This window comes from Tauraco erythrolophus, chromosome Z (assembly GCF_009769465.1).
Source record: "Tauraco erythrolophus isolate bTauEry1 chromosome Z, bTauEry1.pri, whole genome shotgun sequence".
NCBI classification, from domain to species: domain Eukaryota; kingdom Metazoa; phylum Chordata; class Aves; order Musophagiformes; family Musophagidae; genus Tauraco; species Tauraco erythrolophus.
Genome location: NC_141496.1, coordinates 4,672,446 through 4,699,398, shown reverse-complemented (window position 1 = coordinate 4,699,398; position 26,953 = coordinate 4,672,446). Strand labels below are relative to the sequence as shown.

The window sequence follows — 26,953 nt, the reverse complement described above, 5'->3', positions numbered from 1 at the left end:
ATAGGACAACTAATTCTTTGACGTGCGTTTTGCACAGTTCATAATAATGCAGCAGGACAGATGTTAAAGCTCACTGTGATCTTCTCTGCACAAGGAAATACAGTAAAAGCCCCAGGAACTGGTGGACTTAGGCACACACTGAAGTGATGCAGATTCAAATTGAAAAACATCATACAACTAGCAACTCCAGTTGCTCCAAAGTTAGACACCTGGCACCAGGTTTAGACAACTAAATTGTGTGCTGGTCCCCCTGTCCCATGTCCCTGTGTCCAGTGTTGTAAGGCACTGAGGAGCTGTTGAGCAACACTGCACACAGGAGCTTCAGCAGCCCTGAGGTATGTGAGCTGAATCAAAGCCATAATCATGTATACGGTAACAAAAACGGCACGAACTTGGAAGAGACCTGGTCAGAAAACAAGTTTCATGGCCCCAGCCCAACCTTAGATGTTTGTTTCCAGTCGTGCACAGTCAGAACAAGTCCAAAGTTCAGAGATCCCCAGAAGTTAATCAAATGAGGGTGTCCAGAGCGTACGAGGGACAAGCTATACCATGAACCTAAAAAACAGCAAGCCCTTCATTGGAGAGGCAGTTGGAAGAGCCGACCGACTTCCTTCAGATCGTCAGCGAAGCTGTAGGGTGTGGGACTTCCCAGCAGGTTCATGGCAGCACAGGCTCTTGCTGTGGACTGGTACACCAGGCAAGATGCAAAGCAGCTTCCAGTATCAGCAGGTAAGCCTGGAGCACATCTACAGCTAAGCCAGACACATGGTGTAACCGTTGGTGCTCCTCTAAGTAAGCTGCCTGAGAAACATGACTGAAATTAAACCTAAATTACAATCACCATTAACGAAAGACTTCAGGAACAGGCAAAAGGATAATCTGAGATCTGAGTGGGACACACACGCCCTGAACATAAGCCAGCGTGCCCAAAGCATTGCGCAGTGCTCCCCCCCGGCACATATGACTTCTTAGTTATCTGGAGTGTGGGAGGCTCCAGCCTCTGCCAGATGGCTGCACTTTAGAAGAACTCAAATCAAAAACTTCTTCAGACACAGAAGACCACACCTGTGTCCGGGTCCATCGCTTATATTTCTTTTCTTCCCCTGAGTGTGAAGATGGGATATCCAACCAAGGAGTTTGTTCATCAAAGGCACAGATTTTTAGTAGGCACTTTCTGAATATGCAAATAATTATGAGAGAAGAAATACTTTCTTAAAATGGCAAAGCACTTCAGCTCTGTGTGATCGGGAATAACTGGAAATGCCACCTCTGCCGCGCTGGCCAGACCGACAATGTCTTCTCCTTGGAGAACCTACAGAACAGGATGGAGGATGGAGCCAGGCTCTTCTCACTGGCATCCAATGATAGGACAAGGGGAAATGGATATAAGCTGGAACATAGGAGGTTCCACTTAAACATGAGGAAGAACTTCTTCCCAGTAAGGGTAACAGAACACTGGAACAGGCTGCCCAGAGAGGTTGTGGAGTCTCCTCCTCTGGAGATATTCAAAACCTGCCTGGATGTGTTCTTGTGTGATCTAATCTAGGTGGTCCTGCTCCGGCAGGGGGATTGGACTAGATGATCCTTTGAGGTCCCTTCCAATCCCTGACATTCTGTGATTCTGTGATTCTGTGAACAGGATCAACAGCGTCTAAACCACAGCTCCAGCTGAGACAAGTGATGAGAGGGCCGACATGACCATTATTCCCAGTTGGTCCCCTCAAAATGTCATCTCTTAACTGGTGGCCTTTCTTTCTCCATTGTCCCTCCTCAGTGTAGCTGCATCTTGTATTAAATCCTCTCTTCATCAAATGTGAGTACTTACTGTGGCTATTAGTGATGTATCAAGCTGTAGCCGTCGACTGTGGCGTAATCAGGCTCACCTGAAACACAGAGCACAAAAAAATTAGGCCTGCTCATGAGAAGTGCTCATCACGAGACTTCAGACAGGACAGAAACACCACCACAGGCCGCTTGTGTTAAAGGGATGGGAGGCAAGGTTAAATGAGGCTCAAAGAGATGACTTGATTTGCCGAAGAGCCAAAGCAGGACCTCATTTCGCCGAGTTCTGCCACAGTATCCCGTCACTGAAGTGGCACTGGGAATGCTAAAGCTTGTGCAGCTGAAGCAGAGAAATGCCCGAACTGCAGAGGATGGTGGAATCCCAAGCTTAGACATCCTTAAGCTTCAGAAATGCTTTGATCAGAACTTCTTCTGGATGAAACCTTGCCTCTAAAGTTGGTGCCCAGCTTCCCAGCATCTTTCAGTGGGGACCGACTTAGAGCGGGAGCTTCACCTAAAGCAAGCCCTTTAGAGAGCTAAAGATCATGATCTGATGAGGAAGAGCAAAAGCAGAGAGTTCCTCTGTAGGGCCAGAAACCCCATACAGCAAGTAACTCACCTGGAGCGCTGGTCGGGGTGGGTAGAGGTCCCCTCCTGCACAGAAGGAAACACAGAGCTGAGGATGATCTGCATGGTTACAGGACTCCCATTGCCCTGGCTCTGCGCTCCCCAACTGCCCTCCCAGAGCTCATGGGATGGCAAGAGCCTGGGCTTTATGGAGTCATGGTACCAAGGCATGTCATGGTGGGCTCACCACCGACGACCTGCTTGGCAAACATGAGAATTGAAGCTGATACAGTGGGCAAGAGGAAAAGGTAACCAAAAAGCACTAAGTTGGGGAGACATTCACAAGTGAGCCTCAGGGCATGCCTTTTTACATGCCTCTGCCCAGAGTGAGACACCAGGAAGCTATAATTGGACATGACTCCTCTCCCATTGTGACAGCCAAAGTGGCACACTCATCTTTAGCAACAGTCTTTAGCCCTGAATCCTCATCATCCCCCTGGCAGAAGCATCCTTCGCCCTGTCCTCCCTGCCCAGCTTCTGTCTCAGGAGAGTGAATTTGGCTCTGCTGTTTTTCCCTCTACCCATGCACGCTTCTAACTGATCCATCTCTCCTCAGATGGGCAGCCCACATGGAGAACCACGCAGGGAAGCCCAGAAGGTTTCATTTTGGTATCAAAGGCTGCTCTAAAAGGGAGTTCAGATTGTTCCCAGACAAAGCAAGACATGCAACTGCCTTGCTTTTCTGCTGTCAGAGTACCACAGCCACCCACCTCAATGCAAAGGACTTCTAGAAGGGGCTTGGCACAAGAAAATATGAGCACACCCTAACTGCAAGCACTTTCAGAATAAGATTCTCTACAATGAAAAGGGACAAACGACCCCAAAAGGAGGAGCAAAAACCTCTGGCTGGGTTTGAGGGGGTCATTGAAGACCTTATAATAGGCAGCACATTGCCATAACACCTGCTGTGGAGAGTGATGGGCTACATAGCATGGGAAATATTTTCCTCTAATACTCCCAAGTCAAGCCTTCAACAGACTGAAAGCAACAAAATATGCTTTTTTTATTTTTTTGAGAGCATCATTTGCAATCACAGTTGCAATTGTACGTGTTATGTTCCTTACCTTGATATAGGTACAGGAACCGGACTTCTCACAGGAGTTGCATTTCTCTGTGTATTGTAGTAGTTTTCGTAAACAACAGGAGCTAGGAAAAGTTAACATTGGTGAAGTGCAGAGCTTTTATAAGCATAAGCTACTTGTCAACACCAACATTTAGCTGCTAAGTCTTTCCTCTCTCTGGGAAAATGCCTGAGCAGGAAATTAAAAGTTACAGAAAAGGGAGATTATATTCAGAGGCTGGTGATAAGTGGCAGAGACAAGTGCTGCATGCCAGTTAATGACAGGAGAGATGTTGCAACATCAGTGTTTTTTCCATCCAAACTGGTGCTGATCAGAGCAGCAGCTCCATGAGGAGTACAAGGAAGACGGCACTGCTTTGTGAGATTGTCCTGAGCTCTTACCTGGGGCCAAACTTCCAGTTTTGCGTAAATTTACAAAAAAATCAATATCCTTCTCAATGCTGCACATTTCTAAACTCTTGCGGATTTCCTCATACTTCTGCAAAAGGGAAATAAAAAGCATTTCTATGTATCAGGTCAAGAAACAAGAGGGTTTTTTCCAATCATTTATCGCACATGGAGTAAAAGCCCAGGGCTCACCCAGGACACAAGCTTCAATGGTAGGGGAATCAGAGAATCACAGAATGGTTTGGGTTGGAAAGGACATTTAAAGGCCATCTAGTCCAACCCCCTGCAGCGAGCAGGGACATCTTCAACTAGATCAGACTGCCCAGAGCCCCATCCAACCCGACCCGGAATGTTTCCGGGGATGAGGCATCTACCATCTCTCTGGGGAACCTGTTCCAATGCTTCATCGCCTTCAAAAAACGTGAGAATCCCAGAGGCAGCCTCATCTGCAAGAGCTCTGGCCAAAACCTTCTGCTTGCACACTCATGCTAGTGTCTGGAGGCTGATCAAAGGCCACAGCCCAATACAGACATAACACAGCTCAGTGCACAGGAGAGCAAATTTGGCTTTGCTTTCCAAACAGAAGAATGAAGATTTTCATTTGACGTACCTCATCGTTCTGGACACAGATCTGGGAGAGCTGATTGACATGAAGCCAGAGGGCGCTGCGGAAGTAGCTGATCCGCTCACACTCCTGAGTCTCAAAGAACTGTAACGACACAGACAAAACAGCCCTAACATCTTTAAAACGAGAGCAAATCTCTTTTATCCTGAATGTTTCTCATCCTCAAGTGCCATTACGAAGATGACTGTCCTCAGCAAGGCGTAGGTGGTGGTGGTCTCCTGCAGGAAACGTGGAAACCAAAAGTCCTAAAGCTCATCCAGAGGAGAAATCATCCCTCCACGCAACCAGGTATTTCAAAGATGAGTGTTAAGCTGGGGAAGGTCTGCAGGAATCATGTGGAAGGGGTCACCCATCACACTGCTACCTCTGGGGAGACAAAGCCAGCTTCTTAAAGGCAGTGCACGTTCCCTAGGTACCCCATCATCCTGCGGTCCCAGCTCACTTCCACAAGTATGGAGCAATTAATAAGCACTGGGGATGTATGAAAACACAGGTGCATTGACTAGTTGGTCATAGAATCATAGAACGGTTTGGGTTGGAAGGGACCTCAAAGACCATCTAGTTCCAACCCCCCTGCCATGGGCAGAGAAACCCTCCACTACACCAGGTTGCCCAAAGACTCATCCAACCTGGCCTTGAACACTTCCAGGGATGGGGCAGCCACAGCTTCTCTGGGCAACCTGGTCCAGTGCCTCATCACCCTCTGAGTGAAAAATTTCTTCCTTGTATCCAATCTAAATCTCCCCTCTTTCAGTTTAAAGCCATTGCCCCTTGTCTTGTCACTACACGCCCTTGTAAAAAGTCCCTCGCCAGCTTTCCTGTATCCCCTTTAGGTACTGGAAGGCTGCTATAAGATCACCCCGGAGCCTTTTCTTCTCCAGGCTCAACAGCCCCAACTCTCTCAGCCTGTCTCCACAGCAGAGGTGCTCCAGCCCTCACATCATCTTCGTTGCCTCTTCTGGACCTGCTCCAGCAGCTCCATGTCTTTCTTGTGTTGGGGACTCCAGAACTGAATGCAGTATTCCAGGTGGGGTCTCACAAGAGCAGAGTAGAGGGGGAGAATCCCCTCCCTCGACCTGCTGGCCACGCTGCTTTTGATACAGCCCAGGATACAGTTGGCTTTCTGGGCTGCCAGCGCACATTGCCGGCTCATGCTGAGCTTCTCATCCACCAGCACTCCCAAGTCCTTTTCCTCAGGGCTGCTTTCAATCCATTCTCCGCCCAGCCTGTCTTTGTGCTTGGGATTGCCCCGACCCACGTGCAGGACCTTGCACTTGGCCTTGTTGAACTTCATGAGGTTCTCACAGGCCCACCTCTCCAGCCTGTCAAGGTCCCTCTGGATGGCATCCCTTCCCTCCAGAGTGTCCACAACACCACACAGCTTGGTGTCATCTGCAAACTTGCTGAGGGTGCACTCGATCCCACTGTCCATGTTGCCAACAAAGATGTTAAATAGCACCGGCCACAGTACTGACCCCTGAGGAACACCGCTCGTCACAGGCCTCCAGTTGGACATTGAACCGTTGACCACAACTCTTTGAGTGCGACCATCCAGCCAATTCCTTATCCACCGAGTGGTCCATCCATCAAAACCATGTCTTTCCAGTTTAGAGATAAGGATGTCGTGTGGGACAGTATCAAATGCTTTGGACAAGTCCAGGTAGATGATGTCAGTTGCTCTTCCCCTATCCGTCAATGCTGTAACCGCATCATAGAAGGCCACCAAAGTAGTCAGGCAGGATTTGCCCTTAGTGAAGCCATGTTGGCTGTCACCAATCACCTTGTTTTCTGTGTGCCTTAGCATAGTCGCCAGGAGGATCTGCTCCATGATCTTGCCAGGGACAGAGGTGAGACTGACTGGCCTGTGGTTCCCTGGGTCTTCTTTTTTTCCCTTTTTTTTCCCTTTTGAAAGATGGGGGCTATGTTTCCTCTTTTCCAGTCAGTGGTCTTCTCTTTCCTACCCAGCCCTTTTCCAAGCAGGTTTAAACCCAAGTCTTTTGAAACCTGCTGTCTGGTATACCTCAATTTCACATGCCTTTGCACATTTCCATGACAGATAACCTTTCATCCCAAAAGTACATACATGCTTGCTATCAGTTATGACCTTTGCAACACACTGAGGGGAAAACCTCCATGTGATCCATTTGCGGAACTGGAAGTACTGCTTCCCAAGCCCCACTATCAGAGAAGCTTTTGGAGAAGAGACACTGACGCACACCATGCAAAACGGACAGCAAATTCCATTGCAAAAGGTAAAAGTAAAACAGAGGCCTGAGGAGAAACAGCTTGGGGAGGGATTGGCATGGCTAGGGATGAGAAGACCTTTTGCAAGCTTGCAGCAGACCTGGGATAAAACCTGGATCTCTGCAGTCCCTGTCCATCCCTTGGTCACAGACTACAGGCAGCTGCAAGACACAGGTCAGCAGCAGAGCAGCTGCATGGTCCTCTCTCCATCAGCTCTAGACTTCCCCAGCACGTGCTAGAAATCCTTGCTAGACCACTTCACTATGAGACACTCCACTTTGGGCTGATAAAACCACTCAGAGGGGTTCCCATGCTACCACATGGTCTGTGAGCTACAAGGTGAAGGTGTCCTGGCACTTAGCCTTCACATGGAGATGGCTTCACCCAGCCTGCATTCTCAGCCTGCCACCAGCCTCTGCTGCAAAGTCATTTAAAGTCTGTCAGAGTTTCAGATAGGGTCTGCTAGGTGTTGTCGCGGCTGTAGGACACATTGGCCTTGAGTCGCTGAGTATGCAGAGATGACCCCAGCTGTTCAAGGCAACGGCCACACCAAACATGAAAGCAGTTAATGAGCAAAAATGCCACTACTTTGACTCTGTCAATTTTAAACAGTGGCTGAAAAAAAAGAAAAAAAGAAAAAAAAAATAGTGGAAACCTTGAAGTAGTGGGACTTTGAATCCAGAAGCCAAGCGTGAGGCACACACAGATTTAGCTGCAACACCTTGTGATGATTTGATGGCGGGGGGGCGTCTGGTGGCACGAGCTGGCCACTAGATCGGACTCCCATCCCCCTGGGGGATTGAGCCAATCCACGCCTCTGCGAATTGCCCTATTTAAGTTGGGACAAAGGAACCGGAAAAGTGCTTTGCCCAGGAGCGAGGAGAGGGAGGAGGGCGCTGCCCCCGCTCCCTGGCCCCTGTCCGGGCAGCTGCCCGCGCCAGGCTGGTGCCACCCACTGAGGATGTTGGCAGCAGAGCCACCGGGGGAACTCGGGGACAGCCCCGCTCCCGGGGTGCCCGCTGGGCCGAGTTCACCCGGAGAGGACTGAGATCTGAGAGAAACGGCTGCATCGACACCAGGTCAGTGAAGATGGAGCAGGACGAGGTGTCCCAGAGCTGAGTTTCCCCTGCAGCCAGTGGCTGGACGGCAGGCGGCCCCCCTGCAGCCAGGGATGGACTCGGTGGAGCAGGGACCCACTCGCAGCCCGTGGAGAAGCCCACGTCGGGGAAGAGATGCCTGAGCCTGAGAGAGGTCGTGGAGCAGGGGATGCACGACGAGTAACTGTTAATAATGGAGCATGGGATGCACAAAAAGGTAGAGAGGCATCTAGAGTCCGTGGGACGACCCACGCCGGAGTGAGTGGCCACAACTCCCCAAGAATCCAAGACTGTGGTAAAGCCTGCACCGGAGCAATCCGATGGGGAAGGATTGCGTCCTGCGGGTAGGACTCACGCTGGAGAAGTTTGTGGATTTTCCTCATGAGTAGGGGATCCACTGGAGCAAGGGAAAAATTGGTGTAAGGACTCCTCTTCCTTTAAGAGAGCAGCGGCAGGAACAACATGGGATGAACTGACCTACACTCCCCCATTCCCTGCCCCCTGTGCCGCTGGGGGGAAGGTAGAGCCGGGAAGAAAAGGAAAGGGGGATGGGGAGGTGTTGTTTTTTAAGATCTGGCCTTATTTTCTATTTACCCTCTCAAGTAACCGATTTTGTTTCCCTTTGTCCTTTTAAGTAACCGTTAATAAATTGTTTTGCTTTAAGAAATCCGAGTCTGTTTTGCCCAGGACCATGGTTGGTGGGTGCTCCCTCTGTTCTTGTCTCAACCCTCAGCCCTTTTATTATGTATTTCTCCTCTCCATTTCACTGGAGAAGGAGTGAGAGACCAGTCGTATGGAGTTTAGTTGCCAGACCAGCCTAAACCACGACACATATCCTGCTGCTTCACTGCCAGGGGAACACAGAGAAGGCAAAACTGCACTGTCCAGGACCCCTGCAGGGAGGGGTGGACATCCAGAGGATCGCGTTGCCGTATGAAGGTGTTTTGAAGCATTTACCTCGCAAGCTTTGATGTGCTCTTTCTGCCATTCTTCACGGATCTTCTCCAGCGTGGTAACGCTCTGCTGGTAACTCCTGTCTGCAAGGCAAATCACATTGTCATCTGATTGACATTAATTAAAAAAACATTTTTTCGCTGGAAGGCAATATGCGAAGCCTGAAACGGCTGGGATGTCAGGGAGAAGGCAGCAGTCATGCGTGAGCTCGGCTGTGGGTGGGCACTGCAAGGGGATGCAGAGCTGTGCAGCAAGGCAGAGGGTCCTGCCATGGGCAAATGGTGAGAGCAGCCTCGGTGGGGCCATGCAAGCTTCTCCAGGGCAGGTGCCCACCGCCGGTATCTTGGGCACGTGTTTCTGAGGAGCCCTGCCTGACCTGAGAGCTGGAGCTTGCTAGAGAGCCATGCCAGAGCTTCACAAACCCCTGCCCCAGGAAACACTCCCCTCGCCCTCCAAACGCTGCCATTTCCACACTCACCAGAGTCCTCCAGAGCTGATTTCGTCTGAGCCAGCTTCAGGAACAGCTGCCAAAAATGAGAGAGGGAAGAAAGAGAGCCCTGGTGCATCACCGACGGCAATGCAGCCCAACTGGGGAACATCACCAGCCCTCCCATCTCACTCCAAAACCCAGAGCTGGGAGAAGAGCCATGGGGCAGGAGAGCTGCAAGAAGAGACACTTCTTTCTCCCACAGCCACCCACCTCTCCGTACCTTCTCCTGCTGCTTCTGCGTCACCTGGTTTGCGTTGCGGTGCACAGCCTGTTCTGCCTCATCCTTATCCCTGCAGCGCTGCTCATAGAGACGCTTGGCCTAGGAGAGCCACCAAACGGGGCAGGAGCACGTCAGCAAGCAACGAGATGCAAATACAGCTCACGCGGGAGGCTTTGGAGGAAAGCACAGCCTACGAGTGGAGAGGTGGGCGCAGGCTGCCAGCAGAGCAGGGGATGGCACGCAAGGTCCCAGATGCCCTATTGCTCGGGCAAAACTGACCTCACAAGACAAGCTGCTCTTCGCTCAAGATGAAAAGCTCATGGCAATCGATGCCGTGACATCTAAATCACTCATATCCAACCCTGCAAGGCTACATCAGCCTCATGCCTTGCATACTCTTCAGTTTTGCGGAGCACACCCTGCGCACCACTCATACAGACACAACGCAGGGCGTTGCAGCAGAGGACGAAGACCCTCGTGTCTATGCCCACCCCAGCACCATGCGTGTGCATGTTAGCAGAGCTAGTCCATACATCAAGAAACAGCAGCAGGTTTGCTTTACCTCCATGGTCTTCTTGTACTGCAAATTCCTGTTTTTGTGTATTGCCTCCATGATGAGCTCTATCTGTGAGGACAACAGACCCGGAGTCAGTACATCACTGACCATCAAAGCTCCAGGATATACTACGTAGCTTAGAAAAGGAAGAGACACAGACCAGATTAAGATGGCTTTAAGGACCTTTCTCTACTCAAAGCATCTTCACAAAACCCATCTGAGACATTCATCTTTCTATGCTTCTATCTAAGCCTCCACCACCTGTATATGCAAAGGAGGTCTACGAATTAAATCCTAGCAACACATAGTACTGCATCGTCTCCATAGGGTCTGGCAAAATTGACAAGCCTGTTCCTCTCCGCTAGTCCAAACCAGCCCCTTGTTCGAGCAGTTTTCCCTCATTTTCCAGACAAAGGATTCTCAAGCCAGAAGAAGTTAAAGAGCTTGCTGATTTTAGCAGACCCTATGGAGATCATACAGCATTATATGTACACTTTAAAAACATCCCTGGTTGAGGCTGGCCTCCCTGGAGCCGAGCCCCTCCTATTGCTGGCCCCAATAGGTGGCCAAAGGAAAAGGTAGCCAGCAGCGAGAAGAGGGAAGTCGGAGGTTGACACATGGTTCACCAACACAGTTGCAACACGTAGGAAGGAGCTCAGGACTTCCTGGCAGCAGCAGTCACCAGGGGCACGGAGGGGGCTGGGGCATGGCAGGAGACACCGGCTGGGAGCAGCCCATCGCCAGGGAACGATCACTCTGTGGCGAATGCACGTGCGTCTGCGGCGCCTGACCTTTTTCCGATGCAGTTTTTGCTTTTCCCTGAAGTCCTCCATTTTCTTTGCTTCTTCCCGAAGGGTTTGCGCCAGCTGGATATGACCTTGTCCCACATTGTCTATCTCTGCAAAGAAAAAATTATAAATACATATATATATATGCACTCCTAAAAAGACTCTGTTGCTCAAGTCAACTGGTGCAGCTGATATCAAACTGACCCCCCATCACACACCCCTTTGCAGAAACACATAAAAGCAGCAGCAGCACTTTTGAAGTAGCCTCCACGCAGTGCTTGCCCATGTAAAGAGCTATTCAGGATCAGTCCTGCTGGGGCCGGCCCTTCAGTGTCAGAAAACTCGTTATCAAGAGAAGTTACTAAAACAAGCACAGTCACATCTCCTCCTCATCCAGATGAATTCAGGCATGTTTCAACACATCGCAGCCTGAAAGACCTATCTGAAGGAAGCGCTGCCCCAGCCTAGCAGGCAACCAACTTGGGGCACAGAAAAACTAACGCTAAAAAAATCTCAGGCTTTATGCCATCCAGAGGGACCTTGACAGGCTGGAGAGGTGGACCTGTGAGAACCTCATGAAGTTCAACAAGGCCAAGCGCAAGGTGCTGCACGTGGGTCGGGGCAATCCCAAGCACAAGTCCAGGCTGGGCGGAGAATGGATTGAGAGCAGCCCTGAGGAAAAGGACTTGGGAGTGCTGGTGGATGAGAATCTCAACATGAGCCAGCAATGTGCGCTGGCAGCCCAGAAAGCCAACTGTGTCCTGGGCTGCATCCAAAGCAGTGTGACCAGCAGGTCGAGGGAGGGGATTCTGCCCCTCTGCTCTGCTCTTGTGAGACCCCACCTGGAATACTGTGTTCAGCTCTGGAGTCCCCAACACAAGAAGGTCATGGAGCTGCTGGAGCGGGTCCAGAGGAGGGCCGTGAAGATGAGGTGAAGACAGGCTGAGAGAGTTGGGGTTGTTCAGCCTGAAGAAGAGAAGGCTTTGGGGAAACCTTCTAGCAGCCTTCCAGTACCTAAAGGTTCTACAGGAAAGCTGGAGAGGCACTTTTGAGAAGGCCATGTAGTGATAGGACAAGGGGCAATGGCTTTAAACTGAAAGAGGGGAGATTTCTATTAGAGATAAGGAAGAACTTCTTCACTCAGAGGGTGGTGAGGCAATGGAACAGGTTGCCCAGAGAAGCTGTGGCTGCCCCATCCCTGGCAGTGTTCAAGGCCAGGTTGGATGAGTCTTTGGGCAACCTGGTGTAGTAGAGGGTGTCCCTGCCCATGGCAGGGGGGTTGGAACTAGATGATTTTTAAGGTCCTTTCCAACCCAAACCGTTCTGTGATTCTATGATTTATCTTGCTGAAGACGAGCAGCCATTCTGCAAAACACCACACCAGCAAGCTCATCAGGGGAGCTAAGCCTAACTGTATCTCGTGATTCAACCCCCCAGAGCTGTTTCAAACCTACAGCTATTAATAGTCAGCTGCTGTGAGGGCTGAGCCTCGTTAGGGAAGTCCACCAAGGGACAGGGCAGCAGACAAACCTGGCTAGGGCAGAGGGTGGACTCAGCACAGGATAGCAGAGTGCTAGCCCTCAAGGTACGGATGCTGGCTGCTTGTACCTTGGCGGGCTGCGACACATGTCAATGAAAGGACAATGTAAGGTGGCCAAAGCATCACCTTTTAGATACTCTGATTAGAATTAAAGAATCATTTTGTTTGGAAAAGACCTTTAAGATCATCGAGTCCCACTGTTAAGCTATCACTGCCAAGTCCACCACTAAACCATGTCCCTGAGTGCCATGTCAACACCTCTTTTCAATACCTACCAGTGCCCTGGGCAGCCTGTTCCAGTGCTTGATAACCCTTTCGGTGAAATATTTTTCCTCATATCCCATCTAAACCTCCCCTGGTGCAACTTGAGGCCATTTCCTCTCATCCTATCACTTGGTACTTGGGAGAAGAGACTAACCCCCACCTCACTACAACCTCCTTTCAGGTAGTTGTAGAGAGTGTTAAGGTCTCCTGAGCCTCCTTCTCTCCAGGCTAAACAACACTGGTTCCCTCAGCTGCTCCTCAGAGGACTTGTGCTCCAGACCCTTCACCAGCTTCATTGCCCTTCTCTGGACACACTCCAGCACCTCAATGTCCTTCTTGTAGTAAGGGGCCCAAAACTGAACACACTATTTGAGGTGTGAATTACTGCATATGTGTGTGAAGAAGGCAAGGCGAGCCAGTCCAACAAACTCCAGCTGCGCTTCCCATACACAGCTTCTGACATACAACACAAGCACGAACTTCTGAGCGGCAGCCAGCCCCAAAAGCCCAAGAGATCTCCAAGGGGATGTCCTGTGGGTCTACTCTCCCACGCGTGCCCTGGAGCGCTCCGTCCCAAACCCCGTCAGCTGGGATGAGCTGGGCCAGGCAGACAGCCTATGCCTCACCCCAGTATCGCACGGGTTTAGAGGTTTCTCTGCTATTTGCTTCCCAAGCAGCTGCCTGGCAGGTTTGGTTTGTCCCGACAAACAGGAAGAATTACTTACGTTGCTTGAAAACATCCAAGGATCTCTTCAGCGTGCTGAAAAACAGGCAGAGCATTAAAAAGAGTGGGAAAGCATGGCCAGGTGCAGGCATCAGCAGAGCACCTCTCCAAACCAGACAGCAGATTCATAGATTCATAGATTCATAGATTTCTAGGTTGGAAAAGACCTTAGAGATCATCAAGTCCAACCATCCCTAATCCCCATTAAACCGTATCCTCAAGTAGATCATCCACCCTATTCTTAAACACATCCAGGGATGGGGACTCAACCACCTCCCTGGGCAGCCTATTCCAGTGGCTGACAACCCCTTCAGAGAAGAAATGCTTCCTAACATCCAACCTGAATCTCCCCTGACTAAGCTTATGCCCATTTCCTCTTGTTCATCAAGAGTATCACCCATCACTAATGTAAAGAGCCCTTCCCCTACCTCCCCACCATCTTTTCTCAAGTATTTATAGGCCGTAATCAGGTCTCCCCTCAGCCTCCTCTTCTCCAGGCTAAACAGCCCCAACTCCCTCAGTCGCTCCCCATAAGTTTTATTTTCCAGCCCCTTGACCAGTTTAGTCGCCCTTCTCTGGACCCGCTCCAGGAGCTCAATATCTCTCTTAAAGCGAGGGGCCCAAAACTGGACACAATATTCCAGGTGCGGCCTCACCAGTGCCGAGTACAGGGGCAGGATCACTTCCCTGCTCCTGCTGGTCACACTATTCTTGATACACGCCAGTATCCCATTGGCCTTTTTGGCCACCTGGGCACACTGCTGGCTCATATCAAGCCGGTAGTCAACCAAGACCCCCAGGTCCTTCTCCGCCAGGCAGCTCTCCAGCCACTCTTCCCCGAGCCTATAGCGATGCTTGGGGTTTTTATACCCCAAGTGAAGGACTCTGCACTTGGCCTTATTAAAGCTCATGCCATTGGCCTCAGCCCAACGATCCAGGCTGTTCAAATCCCTCTGAAGGGCCTCCCTACCCTCGAGCAGATCGACACAGCCTCCCAGCTTGGTGTCGTCCGCAAATTTACTGAGGGTACATTCAATCCCCTCATCCAGGTCATTGATAAAGATGTTAAACAGAACTGGACCCAGCACTGAGCCCTGGGGAACCCCACTGGTGACCGGCCTCCAGCCGGATTTAGCCCCATTTACCACCACTCTTTGGGCCCGGCCGTCCAGCCAGTTTTTAACCCAAAGGAGGGTGTACCTATCCAGGCCAGCAGTTATCAGTTTCTCAACCAGAACACTATGAGAAACTGTATCAATCCCTGCCAGATCCCGCACTCGACGCTGGCCAAGGCAGCTCCAAGCAGGTTTATTTATCCTCTTTACACCTCCAGCTTTTTCCCTCTCAGCTCATTTGGTTTGAGATCTTCTTGACATCTTTCTGAACATTGGATGCTATAAAAATCCTGACTTCCATGCAAAATGCTTCAGGCAACCTCCTAAAAGTATCATTTGGGACATACAAACACCTTCTACATTGTGCATGGGCCAGTGGTTGGAAACACAGGGAACTTTTCTCCCTCTTAATATTGCACAGTAAAGATTTCAGAATCATTTTATGTGACACCTCAATATAAAACTGTAAATAAATTATCAAAAAATATCAGACTGGGCATGTAAAAAGTACAGAGACAAAGCAGGAAGCAGAAGGGTCTGCGGAAATGGAGACCAGTGGAGCCAACTGCAGCGGCCACAGCCCCCCTACAGGGTGGTAACATGCTGGGCTTTGAAGATTTGCTTGGTTTGAGTCAAGGAAGTATCTGTACTTCCCTCTGGCCACAAAAAGTCAGGAGCAAACCCAATGCCTCACGGTCCTCAGCCCTCTACTGAAGAGCCAGCCCATATCTCGCCTGACCATCTACGATGCTTCGGTTGTTCTACAGCTGGTAGGAACTTGGTGAAGTCCAACTCATCTATTGACAAACGCCAACCCAACGGTGCACTGTTCATTCACCAGACCAACTTCAGATCACGTTCTGGTAGTGTCCCAATCACTTTTGAACATTATTTTATCTCTCATATCCTCCCTCCTTCTCCTCCTTCTTCACTGCTCCAAGTAAGGACACCCATAAAAGCAAAACACACACAGGACTGTGAACTTACTTCAGCTCTGTCTGCCCACAGGGCTTCTTCTTCGACAAGTTAATGAGCTCTTTGCCATATTTTTCTTCTATAATTGCTCTGTTGAGGAAAGAGAGAAACGAGAGGAAGTTCTCACTTCAGAAATTGATACTTCCTTGCAGCAGAGGCCAAGCCCCGCTCTTAACACCCTCCCTATCTTCTGACCTGCTGCACACCAACTGCGTACGGTTAGCTGCAGGAAGACTTGTTTGCAGTTACTCAACAGCCTTCTTAGTGAAAACACTTTGTTTTGCTGCCTCTGTGGTCCCGATGCATTGCTCTCCCTATCTCCCTATGGCTGATGGGTGCAGAGACCACCTCTGCAGCAGATGGAGGACTAAGCAGCCAGTGCAGCTGGTGGCTAGGTGCAGCCAGGTGAGTCACCTGAGTAGCTTTTAGCTCATTTTCTGTGGGAACAAGACTTGAACAATCACAAGTGTTCTGCACCTTGGCCATCAGCGTCTGTCGGTCCCTCCACACAAAGTACTTTCGAATCTGATTTGGCTGATTTAAACCAAATGTGACAGGAGCAAGTAGGCACCTCAAAGACCACTCAGCCACCATAAATGCACCCCAAAGCTCAGATGGGCCGTTTCAGCTCTTCAGGACTTTAAAATGAGGCAATAGGTTCTCTCTCCTGTCCACCTCTGGTCCTTAGAGAGAACACCTGATGAAGAGGCCACATCTTGTGAGGTAACATAAATAACACCTTTGAGAGATGGTATTGTCCTCTCCTCTTGGAAGAAAGACAGGGGTAGGGAAAAAGCCTGTGTGTTGCAGTATAAGAACAACCAGCTTTCTGTGGTTGCTTTGAAATCTGTATAGACAACCAGGGCTGGACTTGCTTGGTCAAATGTAGACGTCTCCATCTGGGAAAGCCACCCTAGCTGTCTGCAGTCAGTGGAGAGAAACAAGTACTGCTACAGGTCTATTGGAAGTCTATTGGATAAACTAAATAGCTTCCTAAAATGCCTGTATCTCTCATGCAGGTACAGATGCCTATGTTGTTGATTTCTAGAGTGTGTCAGTGGGACTCACCTAACTTAACTGTTTAAAAACTCCAAAAGCTTGTAGGGAAATTAAAAAAATAAAGATTACAGAGTGATTTTTTTTCCTCTATCTAACAATATTCCCATTAACTTCCTTTTGGGACAAAGCATCAAAGCCAACAGGCATATTGTCCATGGTTGGAACCGTGTAACAGCTGTGCTGTACGTGGAGAATTGGGCCATGTTCAGATAGGGGTGCCAGTAGCAAGTCCAGGTCCAGCTTCTCAGCTCTTCCTAGCTAGACATGCTGGTGGTAACCTACACCTCCTTCAACAGCAAAGAGGAATGGGGCACAGAGTGTGGAGGAGGCTTTTTGCACTCTCTCCATTGTCACGGATGCATAAGACACGGTTCTAAGGGTTCAGCAGATGGCTCCATGCCTCTCCTATGCCAAAGTCTTCACCTGATCTTCTGCAAGCGGAACTGCAAGGTGAACCTCTTGGGAGAGCGTGTGGCCTGGGCAGGCCACCAACAACACAACAGTAGAGATGTCTGGCAACACGTAAGACTGAATTATTCAACTGCTCCTGATTCCTCTTTCTTTCTAACCAACAGTTCAAAACGTGAGCATCAAGCCCTGGGCACCATTGCTGCCTCACAGCTGAGGATTCCTGGGCAAGGGCTTCATACCACAGCACCAGCCATGCAAGGAAAAGACAGTGTAAGAAAACAAGCTCCTCATCAGTCAAAAATTAAATGTTTTAACATAGTGGACAGTTAAACACAACAGAAACCAAACTGGGAATACAATGAATAGAAGTAGTGCCACCGCCTCACTTCCCAGGCTCAGCTCAACCCATTTTTTTGAGAGGCAGCTCCATACCTTTCCTTCAAAAAGTCTTCAAACTCTTTGCAGTTCTTCCTGCCGTCATTCAGATGTTGAATGATGCTGTCGTAACCAACTGTGCTCGTCAGATCTGTGCTCTGAAAACACAAGAATGGGAGTCACATCCTTGTCAGTGCAGTCCATGGCCATTGCCACCTCCGTTTGCAAAAGCAGTGGCTCAGCTGGGAGCAAGCGTGCAAGTGCCTCTTTATGAAATAATGTCTTTTAGGGGTGGGAGAGGCTCCAGAATGAGAACAATGGTGGCAATTTGGGACAAGGCAGTTCCATGAATTTCAGAAAACAGAAGAGCTTGGTCCTACCATTCTATTGCACCCCCCAGCCTAAGCACAGCCAGCCCCAAGGCACATGGCATCTCCTCCTTGGAGCTTGGCTGTCAGCTCTAACTTAACGAAATTAAGCACTAAAAATTCTCCAAGTTTCTAGATATAGCCTGTCTTTACTGCTCCTCCCACTTTCTGCAGACATGGAGAGGGATCTTGGTTAGCATTGACTTGCAGTGTTCTGGGCATCGCCCTCACGTCTGGCTGTAGGAGCCTACGTCTGGGCTGGAAGTGAATTTATCAGACCTTTCTGTGCAGGATTGCAGAGCTATGGGCTTCTCTCACTCTCCTCACAGTAACGTATGGATTCACCCAATGATCACTGCTGCAACAGCCTTCTCTTTGACCTTGCATAAAGCAACGCTGTCCCACGCACCAATTCAAAACACCGCTGCAAAGATCCTTTCCCGAAGTACCAGGTCCTCCCCCACCACTGCTGTAGGGCCTCCAACACATCACGCAGGGGTCGCTTCTTCACTTCCCACAAAACATCACAGCCATGGAGCGGTCCTGCCTCCACCACCCATGGGGCCAAGTCCCATCTTCCAACGCAGGGCTCTCAGCCCCGCAGTGCCACTCACACTTCCCATAGACTTCTGAAGGATCAGTGCTTTCCTTTGAATTACTTGTTAAAAACATATATTGTACTGATGCTTATTAAAAAAAAAAAAAAAAAAAATTAAAAAAAAAAGATACGTGCAGCAATGATGTAGGTGGGCTAGGTCAAAGGTGGACTAAACCTGCCCCATTCTTTCCTCATACCCATGCCTGGAAGCACCTTAGGACAAAAAATGGATTTTTGCCCTAACTACGCAGCAATGTGGGTCTGACTGCTCCGTCCTGCCCAGGCTTGCAGTGACCGGCGGCTGCTCTCCACATCCGTTTCATTTCCTTTGAAAATGGGGTCTTGCCAGGACTCTAGAGACCTGGGCCAAGAGAAAAGCTCCTAAGTGCTATGATAATACAAAGAGATGCTCTGGCCATGAGCTCTCCTGCTCTGGAAGAAGCCTGAAGCAGATGCAGGGAGCTGTGCAGAAGGTGCTGCCTGTTGTCTTCTGCAAAGAGGACCAGTCGGTGTTGCACAGAACAGCACATATGGGAGCAAAAAATACAGGGAAAGAGGCTGCAGAAAAGAAGCAATGGTAGCAGCAGATTTGAAGCTCAGGGAAAGAAAGCAAAAGCCACAAACAGTTATTAAGAAGCCTGAAGAGGAATAACAGCAGGACGGAGAGATTCAGGACATGGTTTAGGATGAGAGTGCGCAGAGAACTGGTGTGAAAGTGTGGGCAGCAGAAGGGGGGACTTCTCAGGAGTTCGTAGCTGGTGCAAGAAATGAGGAGGAACAGGGCTGGTATTTGTGATAAAAGAAGGTTTTAATCACATGGACTTCCCTAAGGAGTCAAGGACTTGGATGTCGGTGGCCAGAAAGCAAGAAGTGAAGCAGAGATCTGGTGGAGTGAAACCTGCAGGATATCCCTGGCTATCTCTGATCAGCTTTGCTCCGTCCGTAGCGTGCATGGGAAGAGAGGACTGTGGAGCAGGACCTGAGCAGAAACCAAAAGAGTTTCTATTTCTTTACAAAGCACAAACGTCCCTCCAAAATAGGCCTATTATTGATAAACCCACAACCCGTTCTCCGTTTGCATTGCGTCTTTGCTCATCGGGTCTGTGAAAAAGGAAACGCGCTTGCACCGAAGCCAGTCTTCATGACAGTTGCAAAACACAGGAACATCCTAACTTGACTTCCTATCCCCAGTTTCTAAGGAAATGAAATGGATGTGGAGAGCAACCGTCGGTCGCTGCAAGCCCTCCAGGATGGAACAGCCAGACCCGCATCGCTGCATATCCGGAGGTACCCGAAGGCTCCTGCACCCCACTCTGCTGCCTGGGACGCTTGGGCTTGCTATGCCAAGCAGAAGCACCAGGGGAAAAATTGGGAGCATCCATCAAAAATGTACACTAAGCTCTTTATTTTGTCCCTCTTCCTCCTCCAGTAGAAGGATTTAATTACATGTATTTCCTAAGCACCCAAGGCTGGATCAGACCTCACAGTGCAAGGTGCCATATGAAACATGGGCGCTAACAGAGATGGTGGAGGTTTCCAAAAGAGCTACTCCCAGGCAAGAGGAGGAGCTCCTGGCCCAGAAGGAGCTGAGCAGGGTTGTGTTTCATGAAATCAGCCTTCGCAGCACCTTTCTGGGCAATGTTGGCACAGAAGGAATAAAAAGGACCAGCGTGACTGCCCGTGGGACGTCCCAAAGGCAGGGCTGGCAGGGAGTGATGAAAGAGGAAGGGCAGCATGGCGAGCAGGGCGCCATGGATGCAGGGGACAAGATAGAAAGACATAATAAACTAAGCCAAAGGAGGTATGGAGGATGGGGAGTCGCACTAAGCCCTCATCAGCTAGAGAAGCGCGAGGGGATGAGCATTTCTCCTCCCACCGTGCAGCACATGGCTGTCCTGGTCCTCCCCACAGGGCAGAGCTCTGAGCCCATGAGCTATTTAGAGGACAGCCCATGGAAACTACAAACAGATGATTTCAAGGTGACACAGCAGCAGCTGATGTTTCTCGAGCCCGCGGGGCTCAGCAGGACGTGACCCCGCTTCCCAACATGCCGCCCGGGTTTGCGCCATCCTCCTGACCGACTCACTGAGGAGAAGGAATTGGTGTGCATGGTGTGCTGCTTTGGGCTTTGTTTTCACTTTTAGCCAAAAGAAGAGCTAAAATGCTTTAGTCGGGATCTGAAAACACTTTATGACCTCGTATGAGTCAGAGCTGAAAGGAAAGCTGCTGAGCTTGACACTTCCATTTTCTACCCCACTTCACACAGAAAACCTCACACACACGCAGCCCCTACGGAGCCAATGGCACAGCAGAATCATAGAATCACAGAACCATTTAGTTGGAAAAGATCCTTAAGATCATCAAGTCCAGCCGTTAAGCTATCACTGCCAAGTCCACCACTAAACCATGTCCCTGAGCGCCATTTCAACACATTGAAAACAATACCTCCAGGGATGGTGACTCAATCACTGCCCTGGGCAGCCTGATCCAATGCTTGACAACCCGTTCAGTGAAGAAATTTTTCCTCCCCTGGTACAGCTTGAGGCCATTTCCTCTTGTCCTATCGCTTGTTACTTGGGAGAAGAGACCAACCCCCACCTCACTACAATCTCCTCTCAGGTAGTTGTAGAGAGTGATGAGGTCTCCCCTCAGCCTCCTTTTCTCCAGGCTAAACAACACCAGTTCCCTCAGCTGCTCCTCATAACACTTGTGCTCCAGACCCTTCACCAGCTTCGTTGCCCTTCTCTGGACACGCTCCAGCACCTCAACGTGCTTCTCGTAGTGAGAGGCCCAAAACTAAACACACTATTCAAGGTGCAGCTTCACCAGTGCCGAGTACAGGGGCACGATGCCTTCCCCAGTCCTGCTGGCCATACTGTTTCTGATACATGCCAGGATGCTGTTGGCCTTCTTGGCCACCTGGGCACACTGCTGGCTCATACTCAGCCAGCTGTCAACCAACACCCGCAGGTCCTTTTCCACCAGGCGGCTTTCCAGTCACTCCTCCCCAAGCCTGTAGCATTGCATGGAGTTGTGGTGACCCAAGTGCAGGACCCAGCACTTGGCCTTGTTGAACCTCATACAGTTGGCCTTGGCCCATCAATCGAGCCCGTCCAGATCCCTCTGCAGAGCCTTCCTGCTGTCAAGCAGTCTCTCCCAGCCTTCCCAAAACCAAAAGACTGGGGGCATTGCACTGCTCATGGACCACTGCTTGAAGGATCTTTATTTATGCAGAACTCTCAGTATCTCTCCTCAGCCTTACCTGCTTAGAGAAACATAGCAGAAGCTGGATGACTATTTTAGTAGTTGGAAACACCGTGCAACTATAAATGGCTGTGCTATTCTTGCTAACAGTTAGTACAGCCTCAGATCACTGAGGGTCCTGCAGAGGTTGCTGAGACCAAGAAAAATGCTTGTGCTGGTGCCTGCAGGGTGAGGAGAGCAGGAGATGCTGCAAGACGTTGCAGTTCCTCCCCATCCCTTAACCAGGTGGGTGCAACAGGATGGACAAAATTCATGGCAGGGAGGAAAAGAGCTTGCTGCAAATTCACCCACCTGAGAACGGCATCCTGCAAAAGCAGCTTTTTGATTAATAATTTTCTATTTGAAGTTTCCTTCCCCTACACCAACATACCTACCCTGCTCATCCCAGGGACGCAGAAAAAACAATGGACCTTGCCACCTCGACGCAGTTACTTCAAGCCACAAGCCCCACCTTGTTCCTTTCAAACAACAACCTGAGGATTTCATAAGGCTGCCGATAAACTCCGCCAAGCCAGTCCTCGTTTGGAGAAGGGCGAGCAGGGGTAAGGGGAAGTGAAACGGCCCAGCCAGCGTCACATTGTGAGTCACTGGGAATGAACCCAGGAGCTGAGAACCAGTGAACCTGGGGCTGGCAGACACGTCCGACCCTCAACAGTGAGGACGCAGAAAAAAAGTTTATCCCCAGACAGCCTCATGAGGCTGAAAAACTATTGTGGCAACGAAGAAGAAATACAGCCAGCCACAGCCCTGACAAAATACCACCCATGGTAGCAGGCTCCTCTGCAGATACCAGCGCTCCCTTGATCTGTCACGAGGGCAAAGCGTTTCTTTCCCCCCACACTTGGTGCCATGGCAAAAAGAGATACAACAGCTCTTTCCTACGCATTGGGGGGGTAAATAAGGGTTTTCAGGGATTTTGCCACATACTTTCTTAGAAAATTAAATGTGCCAGTGCAGCTTTTGCTGCAGATGACTTGCCTGAGCCACGGCTTGTTTTAGCAGCGCCACTTTTTCTTGGCATGAAAAATAAGTATTTGGGAGTGCCTAAAAGATTTAGACACCTAAGTCTTATTGTCAAAGATTTTTTGACCAGAGCAACCTTAGTGCAAGCTGTTAGTCAATAGATCAGACTTAAATCGTCTTTTTGCATTATCACCATTTCTATTTCTCCCACGCAGTTTTACAGGACCAAAGTGCTCTGATGAGACGCACAGCTTTGCTGTTGGGTTACCCAAAACACTCTGCTAGAACAGGCTTGGGGAAGAGCCAGGCACCTACCAAGAAAATTATTAAAGTGAAAGAAGAGACCTCGCAGAGTGAAAGAAGAACAGCAGGTTGCAAAAACAAATGAAAACAAAACCCCACACTTGCTCAACTCGCAGCAATCGCTACAGACAGGGCAAGAGGAAACGAACATCATCTTCAGCACATTTTTATTTTTGCACAGCTCTTTTGCAGGCACCTGCAGGCAGCACAGGCTGCAGGAGGGAGCGTCACAGGAGCAGGGGCAGCCCTGGTTTGAGGTCCTCCTTGACATCACGTGCAGCTTCGGGCATCTCCGGACTGCAGCCCCTGGTTGAGCAGGAGCTGCGATAGGATGCAAAAAGAGCAAACCCCTCTATTGAAAGGAATTTCTCCTCTTGCACTGAGACCTAACAGGGTGAACAAACTCAAACGCAGCAAGCCAAGTCGCACCGTGCTTTCCTGACACAGCGCATCATGAGCATCGCGCCGTGAACTTCAGCAAGGACCAGGTTCCAGTGCAGCAAAAAATAGACATGGTGCTCCACCAAAGAAACCATAACTGCTGGGGTTTAAAGCTAAATCAGTCCCCAGATGAGGCTTGAGGCACAGGCCCGACGCCCCAGCAGAGCAAGCAGGGGCTGCAGCTTATCACCACAAGGAAATTCAGCGGTCACCATTCATGACCCGCCACGTTTCAAAGCTGGAAGATGCAATATCTAAAACGGCTCAGCTTTTGGGGGGTTTGGTTATTTTTTAGACTTTGTGCCCTCAGTTAGAGCATCCCTCCCCTGGAGCCCTTCCAAAATCCCCCCTTTCCCATCGCGTTGTCCTGACTGCCGCACAATCACTTGCTTTGGCAAAGAAGAGTTCTCCTTTCTTCTTTGGCTTAAGCAAAGTAATTTAAGAGGAAAACTTGCAGGAGGAAGTTTGCACTCTCTCACAGCTCTTACCAGCAAACCAAAGCCAGACAAGCAGCCAGCCGTCCGCACCTTGTCTAAATTTGTTTTTTACTGCCCGTCTCTCGTTCCACTCCTCCCTCCCCCATCATTGCAGCTGATGCACGGTCATCGGTACGTGGCGTGGAGACTGCTTGGGGTGGTGGTACCTGCCTTTTCCATGGGCCAAACAACCACAACAGGGCCTCGATTTCTCCACTGAGTCACATCCGTCACGCTCCCACCCAACCTCCATCCAAAGGCACATTTCCTTGGTCAGGAGGGGAAGCACACAGGCTTCGGAAAGGAAAAAACCAAGCTAAATCCTTGGCAGCACCAATAGTTTAGGCTCAGCAAGAACTGGGAGTTATTCAGTAAATAGCCATATTTGCAATACAGGGGGTCAGGCAGGAGTCAGCAATGCCCCAGCTCCTCCTCGCCTTGGGGGTTTGGGGCTGCTCCCGCCCCAGTATTTTCTCCCACCAAGCCCCCTCTTCCAGGATCCTCCTTCAAAAAGCACCACATCACAGTGGGAGAGGAACAAACCGGGCAGTGCTAGCTGAAGCCAGCCCCATAGTAAGGACCTCTTCTTCCATTCAGTGTGTCACTGAAGCACAACAAACCATGTTATGAAGACAGGCTGAGAGAGTTGGGGCTGTTCAGCCTGGAGAAGAGAAGGCTCCAGGGAGACCTTCTAGCAGCCTTCCAGTACCTAAAGGGGCTACAAGAAAGCTGGAGAGGGGCTTTTTACAAGGGCGTGTAGTGATCGGACAAGGGGCAATGACTTGAGACTGAAAGAGGGGAGATTTCGGTCAGAGATAAGGAAGAACTTATTCACTCAGAGGGTGGTGAGGCACTGGACCAGATTGCCCAGAGAAGTTGTGGCTGCCCCATCCCTGGCAGTGGGATCAGGTTGGATGAGGCTTTGAGAAATCTGGTGTAATGGAGGGTGTCCCTGCCAATGGCAGGGGGATTGGAACTAGATGATCTTTAAGGTCCGTTCCAACTGAAACTTTTCCGTGATTCTGTGATTCTATGATTTTATGTCTACTCAGCTCTTCTGTTAATAATTCAGCGTTACTGTTATTCCCCCCAGCTGGGGAATGCTGCCACCCGCATACCTTGCGCCGTACCCCTCCATCCCTCCCCTCCTGCACAGTTTGTTGCAAAGCAAAGGGAGCACGTGGAAATTTCTCAGCAACGAATAGCTGAGAAACGGCTGCCAGATGCAAACACGGCCTTATTTTCCAAGCCCGGCTCAATAACTATGTGGGATTTACATGACGGCGCTATGCCCGATGACATGTTAATGATGCTGGGTGAGCCCAGTGCTCTGCACCCGCTCCTCCCGGTGCCCAGGCACCTTCCTGCAAGACAGCAGCTGCTTCCCAGGCACCACCTGGGAAACCCTAAGCACCATTCACCAATGGGGATTTTCAGTCGCAAGAGACAAAATTTTGTCATTTTTTTCCTGGTTGCCAGTACCTGGAACGAATGCTGACTCACCAAGGGGAACTGAGCAGCCACAGCACCTATGCTCTGCAGCAGATAAGTGGCCACTCAGCACTTCTCCATTCCCAAAGGCACAGTTCAGGCTCAACAGAGTAAATCGTGGTTTTCCCCGAACCCTGCCTCTTCCTCCGCAGCTCGGCAGCCAACAGCGGCGCACCGAGGGGCTGGCTCCTAGTCTGGGATTAGCTCAAACCACAGGACCCTTTTTGGCCACGGTGCCTCCAAGTAGTTCCGCGGTGACAAATTGGTACGAGCAAACCCTCAGCCCGGCACCGACTCCCTCACGTTTTGGCCGCCCGGGGCCAAGTTGCAAAGCCACGGCTCTCAGGACACGCGCGGACGGGCAGTGCCTGCCCGGGGATGCTCAGAGCCTTCCGCAAAGCCACCCCAGGACCACGAAGGTGGCTTTGAAGCCAACTCCGACCACAGAGGGGTGACACCCCCCGACCCAACTGTGTCCCCCCAAGTCCCCGGCTGGGTCCTGCCCCGCTGACCCCGCTCCCGCCGTACCCCCGCTCACCCAGAAGTGGTCCCTGTACCGCGCCTCGGGCATCCTGCCGCCGCCCCGCTCCACCGCGGCCGCCGCTCCCGGCGCCGCCCCGTCCCGCCGGTCCCACCCCGCGGCGCGGTGTCCCCTCCCAGTCTCCGTTCCGCCCCCCCGACTCTTTCCGCGCAAACAGAGCGGCCGCATCCAACCCACTCGCTGCGCGGAGCTCGGCTGCGCGCTCCCGGGTGCCCGCGGGTCGGCGGAACGGGGCGCGCTGCGGCAGAGGGCACCGCTTCCCGCGGCGGGGGGATGAGGTCGGCGGGGACGCGAGGGGCGGCATCCCTGTGCCGTGGGGAGAAACCCACTGGTGACGGCCAAAACCGACTGACTCTGCGGTTCCACGAAAGGAACAGCCCTGCCCTGGGGTCTGCAGCACCTTCCTCGGCCAGGGGTTGCCGCAGTCTTTTGGGGAGGTGTCACCATCTTGTCCTTAGTCGAGGAGGAGACGCTGCTCGAGATGAGAGCTCTGTGCAGTTCTTAAAAAAAGATAAAAGCACTTGGGACAGGACACCATGTGCCAGAAAGCCTCGGGTACACCCACTGCCCCAACACAGGGACAGCTGAAACGGTCTGGTGATGTAAAAAAAGGGCATTTTCCACTTACGGAAATAAATCTGCTCAGTTGTGACCCGAGGCCATAGCCACTTGGCAGACATTTCTGAGGTTTGGTTGGTGAAAAGGGGTTTGTGTGGATTTTGCTTTCAGTGTCCGTGGCTGCAGAGGCAGCGTCACATCTGTATTTGAGATCCGACAGGTTTCAGTCAGAGCTTTGAAAGAGGTTTTAGCAACCTCCTCTGAGCCATCTGCCCAGCTGCAAGCACATAAAAAAAACCCTCCAAAGTGTCAATTTCTGAATAAATTTCCAAGTTTTCCCTATCTGATCCAGCTGCACTGGAAGGACATGGCTTTGGGACAGGCAGGTAAGCCCAGGCAGGATTGAGACCCAAAGCCAGCAGGACAGAGCAGCGTGGATCAAGGCACAGCAGCTCGGAGCAGCGTGTGGAACAGTCATCATCCATCTGCAGCGACAGCTGTGCATCAGCTTCACCACCACCTGCACCGAAAGCAGGTGTCACCGCAGCGCTGACGGTCACATCGCAGGACACCATGCCAAAACTGCATGTTTCTGGAATCTTTCTGCAGTTTCCGGATCAGCCCTTCAGCTGGCTG

General features: G+C 50.7%; 1 protein-coding gene across 2 annotated transcripts; it reads right to left on the bottom strand.

The window, feature by feature from the left end:
* Positions 1–1,833: 1,833 nt before the first annotated feature.
* On the bottom strand, positions 1,834–25,789 carry PSTPIP2 (proline-serine-threonine phosphatase interacting protein 2). 2 transcript variants are annotated; one of them, XM_086629544.1, is made up of 14 exons: positions 25,757–25,789; positions 17,372–17,472; positions 15,482–15,559; positions 13,381–13,415; positions 10,855–10,961; positions 10,070–10,132; positions 9,508–9,606; positions 9,276–9,321; positions 8,801–8,880; positions 4,488–4,586; positions 3,872–3,968; positions 3,474–3,555; positions 2,402–2,436; positions 1,834–1,883 (listed from the first exon to the last, which is right to left on the bottom strand). In XM_086629544.1, exons 1-14 carry the CDS (start codon positions 25,787–25,789, stop codon positions 1,834–1,836), a joined length of 1,005 nt encoding a protein of 334 aa, XP_086485670.1. The 2 variants fall into 2 exon arrangements, with proteins under 2 accessions (XP_086485670.1, XP_086485669.1); XM_086629543.1 differs by lacking the exon at positions 1,834–1,883 and having other exon boundaries at positions 2,319–2,436.
* Positions 25,790–26,953: the final 1,164 nt, after the last annotated feature.

Bases quoted from the DNA above. Each gene is read 5' to 3' on its own strand.
- PSTPIP2 (XM_086629543.1), bottom strand. From the start codon at position 25,789: ATGCCCGAGGCGCGGTACAGGGACCACTTCTGG. The intron at 4,587-8,800 runs GTAAATGCTTCA...GTGTCGTTACAG, and splicing joins AGCACATCAAAGCTTGCGAG to TTCTTTGAGACTCAGGAGTG. The intron at 3,556-3,871 runs GTAAGAGCTCAG...AACTTTTCCTAG, and splicing joins AACTGGAAGTTTGGCCCCAG to CTCCTGTTGTTTACGAAAAC.